This window comes from Malurus melanocephalus, unplaced genomic scaffold (assembly GCF_030028575.1).
Source record: "Malurus melanocephalus ecotype Western Australia unplaced genomic scaffold, MMel_1.1 scaffold_1039, whole genome shotgun sequence".
Taxonomy (NCBI): Eukaryota; Metazoa; Chordata; class Aves; order Passeriformes; family Maluridae; genus Malurus; species Malurus melanocephalus.
In genome coordinates, this window is record NW_026624271.1 from 53690 (window position 1) to 62640 (window position 8951).

At 41.5% G+C, this 8951-nt stretch overlaps 1 protein-coding gene across 1 annotated transcript in view; it reads left to right on the forward strand.

Moving 5' to 3' along the window:
- Positions 1–1208: 1208 nt before the first annotated feature.
- The window catches only part of PPP2R2A (protein phosphatase 2 regulatory subunit Balpha), a 40096-nt gene continuing 32353 nt past the window's right edge, over positions 1209–8951 (forward strand). The window contains exons 1-2 of the mRNA XM_057386732.1: positions 1209–1332; positions 1939–2013. Of these exons, the coding sequence (XP_057242715.1) occupies positions 1224–1332; positions 1939–2013 (184 nt within the window). The 5' untranslated portion in view covers positions 1209–1223. The remainder of the gene's footprint in view (positions 1333–1938; positions 2014–8951) is intronic.

The window sequence follows — 8951 nt, forward strand, 5'->3', positions numbered from 1 at the left end:
TGGCTCAGTTCGAGCCCATTCCCCCTGGTCCTGTCACTGCACGCTCTGGTAAAGAGTTTCCCCCTTGAGGCTTTGGGGTCGGTGCTTGTGGTTGTTTCTGCGAAGCGCTGCCGTGCACGGRGAGGTTCCAGGTGCAGGCGGTGTCCAGAGTGCAGTCGCACCCTTGTGTAGGGAGCAGCCTCTGAGCATCTGCAAATGCCAGTAAAATTTGGCACAGGGTGTAATTAAACAGCGCAGGTCTCGCTCTGTTCTTTTCCCATTCCTTCCACTGCTTGCTCCCCATTTTGCATCCCAAAGTGCCGTTGGTAGGCTGCAAGCCGGTGTGCTGAAAGGATCTCTTCCCTCTTACTTTTCCCTGCGATTTCTTCATTTGGAAATTTATTCATCCCCCTCCTCTGCACATGAATTGTCTTTTCAGTGCTTTGCATGTGGAGGAGCAGAAAGCATGGGAGGCTTTGTGAGGCTTGTGCTTTGCCTTTCCCCCCTACACCATATGCATACGCTCCACCCTCCTCTTGCCGTTTTAGTCGTGGGGGGAAAGAAGTGCTAACTTGGTTCAAGTAAATTGTATGGWAAAGAGGATTTTAGCTCGAAGTGGCAGGAGCAGTGATTCTCTCCAAGCTGTCTCCTTTACGTGCTTCCATGGTGCCAGCTGCTAAATGACAAATGAAGAGTTCGGAGAGAGGAAAGAAAATGGGTTGTAGATTTTTGGGGAATGGTAGAAAGAGGGGAGGAAAAAAGGCGTTTTGCCATTTCCTGCATAAATGGGTGCTGTTGCTTGCCTTCACCTTCTCAGGTTTTGCAGCTTGGATGTCTGTAATCCTYCAGGAAAGAATTGAAAGCAAGCAAAAAATGCAAACTGTTCTCTATTCCAGCACTTCTGATTCTGAGGCGCTTCGTCTTTTCTGGAAAGACTTTTTTCAGGCTTCTGATTTCCTTCTCTTCGAGTTATKTTTTTTTCCTCCCCTTAACTTGGGAAGAGTCTCTCCCGTATTCTTTGTTATCCCCAAAGCCCTACCAGAGCTCGGGATTAATGTGTAAATGCCATCTGTTGCTCGGCCGGTTTGAGTTGTGTGGAGGAAAAGTTCCATTTTGACAGTGGCTTTCGGGAAAAAAAAAAAAAAAAAAGAGAGGAAAAAAAACAACCCAGGCAAGCCCATTTCTGTCTCTTCCTGTATGTCCTCAGCCCTGCAGTGATTTGCTCAGAATGCAGTGCAAAAGAAATGGGTGGTGATTTTTGGTGTGTGTTTTGGTGGCAGGGTTCAAATGAATCACTGCCTTCCRCCGAGGCAGTAATGTTCCTGAAGTTTTCTCTCCGATCCGTTTTCTATGGTAGTAGAACTTGTTCCCCTCCGATTGCTTGTTTGCTTTTCTGCTCGGATTTGCTGCCTTTTTTCTTTTTTCAGGCTGATAATTGCTTTCGTTACTTCTGCGAAGAGACTCTAAAAACTGTGGTAAAATTCTTTTTCTTTAGCCTTGAGCGCGTAGGTGGGTTTGTGGAAGGAGGAAATGAATCGTGTGCTTGGTTTGTACTGGATGGGAGATTCGAAATTTGCTAAAAATGTCCAGTTTTGGTAGTTTATATTYGAGTTGTTTGTTTGTATGTGTGTTTAGAAGGATCTGACTGCTCAAGTAGGAAAAAGCTTCGTGTGAAACACGGCCGTTCGTGCACTTGAATTTTAAATTCGTACTTAATGGTGCGGGTGAGAGAAGCTTTTACACTGCTTGTGCTTCCCTGTTTTTGACAAACGCTGCATTGAAGGCTGACAAAAACAATATCCAAAGGAAAAAGGTGGGGAGGGTGGTGTGTGATTGTGCCTCAGCACTGCTGAGGAAGTGGGCGTGCACAGGCTCTGAAATGTGCAATCTGGAACCATTGTGTGCTCGGCTGCTGCTCTGGGGGGGCTCGTTTTTATTGAATTGTTTTCGTTTTTTTAGGAGCTGGAGGAGGAAATGACATTCAGTGGTGTTTTTCTCAGGTGAAAGGCGCTGTAGATGATGATGTAGCAGAAGGTAAGAACGATATTTTTTACTGGTTTATTTTTTKGGGSTTTTTTTCTGACTTTTGAGCYRTTCCTTAGGCTGGGAGATGTGGATKCAATCAGTGAAATATCCCAGTGCTGCTCTATGCAAATTGTGCAAAGCAAATGGACATTTCATGTGCTCTCCCATACCCAGACTGAGGTTTAAACTGTGGTTTGAGATATTCAGAACTSTTGTCAAAAAGTTCAGGCTTCCTAACTATTTTTGCTGGAATTGTTTTCCAAGATTGTTAAGATTTTTCTGCCACTCGGCTTTTGTGTTTTTTCTTAATCTGCAAAATGGGGAATGTGATATGTGCATTCCACAAGGAGGTGTTGGGAGRATTAATTAATATTTGTGCTCTTTGAAGATCTGAGTACTAGATAAAGTCATTGTCTCGATCTTTCCAGCTCCTATTAACAAGAGAAGGAAGAAATCAGAATATTCTTGCATGCCTACTTATTATGTAAAGAGCTGGTTTGGGTTTGAAATGATACTGGAAATTGTCTAAAACTTTCCAAAGCTGGCAGTGACAAGTGTCATGTTGCACTAAGATGGCTGCCTCTGATTGTCACTGCAAAAACTGTCCTGGTTTTATTTTTTCCCTTGGATTTGGGATCRTTGGAGGAAAAATGGTGCTTTTCTCTGTGCTGGAGAGAAGAATCTCTCCTGTGATGGTTCTTGGGGAAAAGTCCCCCTGACTTCTGAATTTCTTTGGCCATAAACTCCTGTTTCATGCACAAAGCAGCCTGTAAGATCACGAGTTAAAAGTTTTCTTTTGCAAGCAGTTGGCCTTGTCACTTATGTAATTCCTGAGGTTTTTTTTTCTTTTTTTGCATATCTTGAATGCTGTGCCTTACAAGTGAGATTAATGTTATATTTAGAAAAGCAGTAACTACAGTTTCCATTATTTCCCTGCTTGACATGTGGTTCAAATTAGCTTGCAGAGGCCAAAAGAAAAGCTCAGTATAAACACAACTGAGTTGTTTTTATTTATTAGCTGCAGCATGTGGCAAACGATGCACTGTCAAAGGCTGTTGTCATTTGCAAGTTGAAAGATGTTTTTTGGAAATGAGAAAGCTGTAATGATTTCAAGTCTCATTTTAAATTCTTGAGGAAGTRGATTTTAAAGCTTGAACTCCAAAGTGCTTGTAAATGTGCTATAATTTTTCTGTGACAGATTTTAAATTCTTTAAGCTTTATTTTATTTACATATGAAACTAAATCCTGAATTAAGTACAAGTATTAATGAACTCGTGGTGAAGTTGTGGTGCTTGCAAATAACCCTTCATTAAAATAGACATGTTGATATGGATGTAATAGTGATAAACTTATATATATATGTATAGAAAAGTGGCCTTTCCAGGGTGTGGAAATGCAGAAGTGACAGAATAGGAAGGAAGGAGAGGCTGAGCTGTTTGAGGTGTTGTTCTTGGTGTTGCTAAAGGTGCCTCGTCAGCCTGGGAGCTGCACAGAGCACTGCTGAGTCCTGGGGTGGAGCTCAGGGAAGTCTTTGGGGTAATGAACCTCCCTCAATTTCAGCCAGCCAGGCAGCTGAGTTTCCAAAATGTTGTAAAAATGTCCATTTTTCATTTTATGGACAATGTAGCCTGATTTTTTTTCCCAAGGAGAGAAGAGAAATATTGTTTCATCATCAGCTCTACCTGAGGTGGGATGAGTCTTGAGATACAAAGTGTAATATCCTGCAACATGTTGGGAAACTGTGCAGCCTAGAGCCTGGAGGGAAGTCCTAAATATTATCGATGTTCTACTTGGTTGTAATTAGTTTGTTGAGCTGAAATTCTCTCCTCTTCCCGTGTGTTTGGCTCCCACAATCCATACTGGAAGTTGGTGAAAGSAGCTGTTTCTATTGATTTCTTGTTAGCACCGTAATGTCACTCTGTGACTGTTGGAAGGGTTAATAATGGATCAGGGTGGTTGCAGTTTTCCATTTATTACCAATATTTCTGGCTTTAAGGTTCACTTTAATGAACATGGAGCKTTGTGTGGTTCTTACATCAACTGCAGATTGATGATCTTGCGTTCTGCTCTTCTGGAATATCCAGCAACAAATTGASAGTGGGTCCAAGTGCAGTCAGGGSATCTTTTTTATTCCCTGCYTTYCCATCTRCTTTCTTGGGGCAGGCCCATGGTGAAAGCTCAAGGAAATCTTGCTGTCTGAGGCTTTAATGACTTTTTAAACACTGTGGTTTGCCAGAGAACAGGTCTGGACTCCAATCATGCCTGTGGTGAGCACGGTACCAATTTGTGTACAGGAGTACAAGGCTGTGGAGTTTTGTTCCTCGAATGGCTGCAGAGCTCAAATCTTAAATACCAGTTTGTTGTGGAATGCTGAAACTTCACCGCGAAAAAAAGCAGAGAAAACAAACCTGAAAGAAATGGGAGTTTCACTTTCTGTTTTTTTTCCTCAGTAACTCAGTGTTGCAATATTTACATTGGAAAGGTGGCTTGAACCGAGCTAAAGCAGTGATAACCAGGAAAACGACATCATTTAATTGCATTCATCAGTGGGATACAAACCCAATGGTCTCTACAGTGTTGTCTRTAAAACAGGCCAATGGAGAGTAATTTTGAACAGTAAAACTTTGAATACAGTAACAGTTATAGAAACTTTTTTAAAGCCTGTCAGAAATGCTATTATGTAGTTTCCAGTATATTTAAGGTCAGACCTGACCTGCAGCCTTCCCATCACATGTACAACCTGTAATTCTTTGGATACTTTAGACTTGCTGGTTGTTACAAAGTCGATATTTGGTGGCTTTGGTGGCTGAAACATGAACTCTGATACARAGTTTTTAATTTTCTGGTTTTCCAAGCGCTGTGTGATGGATGGATGTGACACGGAAGGGAAAGAAAGGAGGGGAAAGGAGGGGAAATCGTCACTAAAGCTTGGGGAAAGATGACACTGAACTTGTGACTGGGGCTTGCCTGAGTCACTGCCGTGGCAAAGCTTTTCTGCTGAGAATGTGAGGAGCAGAAGTAGCTTCTCTTCYCTTGGTATGTATGGAATTTATGCTTGCTTGTAAGCTGCGGCCTGGCTGTGTCAGATCACAGTTAARCACAGAAATCAGGTTAGAAATTGAAATCTCAGTGTCAGCCTCATTATAACTCGGGTTCTTCATTTTAATTGATGGCAGAAATTTGCCTTTTAGTGATTTAACAGCCCATTGTATGAGGGYAAAGGTTGTTGTCGTTTGTGCTTCCTCTGGTTCTGAAAGCGTTTTCCTCCTTTCTTAGTTTTATATTTGTCTTGCTGGAGCCTGGTCCTACAACGTGTTTGTGTTCAGTTTGTTCCATGTGCTCTGGAGARGATTGGACAGAACTTGTGGGGTGAAAAACACAGAATGTGTTTTTGTGATAAGTTCAGTAATCAGGTTATCAAAAGTGTCTGTAATGCATGGATTTATTCCTTCTGTGCCATCACAGTTTCAGTGCAAGTCAGACTTAATTGTCCAGAAATATTCCAGTGTTTTCTTAGTGGAKGTTTCTTTTATGGGAATGATTATAGAAAGGGATTACAAAGATTTTCAGCAGCAGTTTTGTTGGTTTTACTCTTTTGCTGTTCTCCAAAATGTGGCACAGTAGCAACTGTGGATGGGAGCAACTAAGAATTGTGAGTTTAAACTGTCTCTGAAAACTACACACTTGCTTAATGGAGTGAGTTTGTACTTCACAACAAATTAAGTCAAATTTGTTTAATTACTCGGCAGAAGGAGAAGAGTCAAGCTGCTCTATCTAAATGTTCTTTCAGGTGCAATTCAAAGATATGTAAAAGTCTGAGAGTCCAGGTCCAAGGCTGGGAGCCAGGAACTTAAGTCCTAAGCTTTAACCCTGAGTAATTACTGCTMGTCTTGGAGGAGTTGTTTAACTCTTTCGTGCCCCAGTTGTTCCTGAAAGAAGCACCTGAATATCTGCTGTGGGTGCTAATTACTGATTTTATTTTAATGTTTAACCACTCTGATACTTTATTAATTATTTGTGACTTGCTTTGTGTTTCCTCTTAAACCCAAACATGGCTGTGTCTGTTTTAGACTGAAGAAGATGAACAGATAAAACTCTGTCCCCAGTTTGTTTGTGTGGTCGAAGATTGGAAAAGAATTGGACATTTCTCTTGTTCACGAGTGTTTTTTCTGTTTGGTTCTGGGTGTGTTATGTCTGTCAAGTGTAGTTCAAGACTTATTTTTGACGGATTTCAGAATTGCCGAGCAGCAGCAGGGACTGATGTTGCTTCAGCAATGGTAGTTTGTCTTGAATGCWTGAAAAGTGTTATTTCTGAGTAAAGTGAAGACAAGAATGAGGATGGCTATAAAAAAAGCCATTTACCACAATCTGGGCTTCTTCTTTTTTTATAAATGAGGATTGATGGAATACGAGGGGAGAAAATTCTCTGAGAAAAAGAGTGACAGTGAGGTTGYGATAATATTGCTGAGGAAAGATTGGGATATAGTTGTGGGAGGGAAGCTAATTTAGGCTTTTGAGGGCTGTGGTTATGTTCTGTGTKCTCATGAGGTAACATCAGTTACAAGGAGTGAGGCCTAGTGATAGTTTTGATTTTAAGAGGTACTTTAAAATACGCTATAAATGGTGGGGGGAAAAATGGACCCAGAAAAAGACCCCAAAAAAAAGTCCTGATCAGTATTCCTGAGTCTGCTTCTGTATTTGAGCTCTTCAGCTGTTTGGAGAATGGCTGTCTGTATCTAGAGAGAGAAATAGGCTACTGTGTTCTAGGAACTGCTGCTCTGGATGGACTAGAATGTGCATTTAAAGTGTGCAGTCCCCCCAAACAAAGGGCATTTAGCAGACAGATAAATAGGCAGTGGCTGTTCAGCTCCCCAGAAGTAATTCAGCCCTCTCTCTYGCCTGGATTTGGGAGCTGGGGCACTTCAGCTTGTCAGTCAGGGATTGTTCTGTCCCTTCTGTGAGGCTTTGCTGTTCTTGGAATCTGTGTCTTAAATTAAAAATTATTTGTAAGAAGGCTTTTGTGTTGGAAATGCAGTTGCTGGAGCGATAAAGCCATCAGACTCCACAGAGCCCACGAATGCAAAGTTGGGCTATCAGCAGCAATCCTGGTGGATTACAGCCCTGGATCAGCTTYGTGAAACATCTTCACTTTCCATTTTAAAGGTGCTGCYTAAATTCTTCTGGTTTGGTTGTTTYTACCYTAGGAATGGGGSTCTGTGGTAGCTGTARCTTCACAGAATGCATTTTGGAAGAGCTAAAATGAAGAATAAAACTCCCAGTGGATGCAGAGCTGAAGGAAGAGTTAAGAGCTGGGTGTTCCAAGCTGTACTGTCTGCCTTTTTTTTTTTTTCCTTCTTTCTGTTCTCCCTGACTTGCCTATTTAGGCCACAGCTACATGTTTGGCAGCATTTCTGCTTAAAGAGGCACTCCTTCCCACTCTGCTGGCACTGCTGCTCACCTAAGTGCACAGTGAACTCGTTGGGGAAGCTGATCCAGCTGAAAAATTGGTAAAATCGTGKTTTTTTTGCTGGATTCTTTTTCGGCTGAATTGAACCCTGATGTGATTCTCAGAGCTCTGCRTGTGCTTATGCCAGCAGAGTGTGGAGGGTGATGGAGTGGCTCGGAGGAACAAGAGGAACTCTGCAAGAGGATTGGTCTCYTTGTAGGACTTTGTGTACGGGCAATGCAGGACCCTGATTGATCTGAGTGCTGTGCTACTACAAAGGGTAAAATCAGCTGCTAAAAAAGGACTTTAAACCTTTGCTGCTCGAGATCCATACTTTGAACAGGTGCTATCTGCAGGCCAGCAATAAAATGCCAGTATTGGAATGATTTTGTTTTTAGCACACATGGAGCGGGTTTTTCCTGCATCCACACAAGCAATCTGTGGAAATGAGATTTATTCAGTGTTGTTGTGAGCTCTCTTAAGTAAAACCAGCTTGTTAATATCAGTGCAGTTCATTTTCTTTGAAGTTGTTGTARGAAATAATACCACTTAAATAGGAGGTGGATTATTGCTGATTGCTTTACTGTAAAGCACTTTAAAAAGATAATCTGACAAATGATAATCTTCTCTTATCGTGTCTTATCGGTCTTAATATGATTTGAAAAATGGATCCCTTGTTTGGGGTTTCATCTTCACCTAAACTGATGTCTTGTCTGGCGTTAAATGCTGTAGAATTAGGCTGCCTTTGTTTTAGCTGCTGTTAAAGTGTGCATGCAATTAAATCTGCTCTGTGTGCGCCTCTTGCAGCAAAAACATCAATTACTGATGGTACCGAGTTAAGRCTCCAGTTTGTCCTTTCATCTGTAGGAAACACTGTGCTGCCACAGTAATTTCATTATATAAGATGTTTTAATAACTGCCTTAAGGGTATTTTTCAGGCCTTTTTTTCCATGTTTTCAATACTCTATAGTGTGCAGCACTGTAACTGTGTCTACAGTATTTTTAGTATGGAGTGAAAAGTTTAGCAGAACAAGTCGGTGTTCAAAAATCACGTGAAACTGAGGTTGGCACTTTCAAAGAAATGATTGAAAAGAGTAAAAAGCCTTGGCTTAGGTTGAGGTTTAGGTGTTGTGAATGTGAACAGAGGCGACAGTTACTCTGTTCCAATGAAAATGAAAGCAGATAAATGCAGGAAGTATTTATTGATCCAAACCAAWTTGGAGTAATCTCTTTCAAGAAGCAGTGGTAGGCCTCTCAGTCGAAATAACAATGTCAGGACAGTTTTCTAGRCTTTAAACTTGAGTGGAACACACGTAATTATGGCTTTTTTCTATTGCCACAGCTCAGTTATGCTCTTCCAACACGCACCAGCTAAATGCTGCTTTTACAAGGTTAGTGTGTCAGTAAACTGGAAAGAGAAAGGACTTTGTCCTTCTTTTATGCCTTTGAAAAYGGGGAARGCATAAAAAGGAGTCTTAGGAGGTGAAATATTAATACCTTG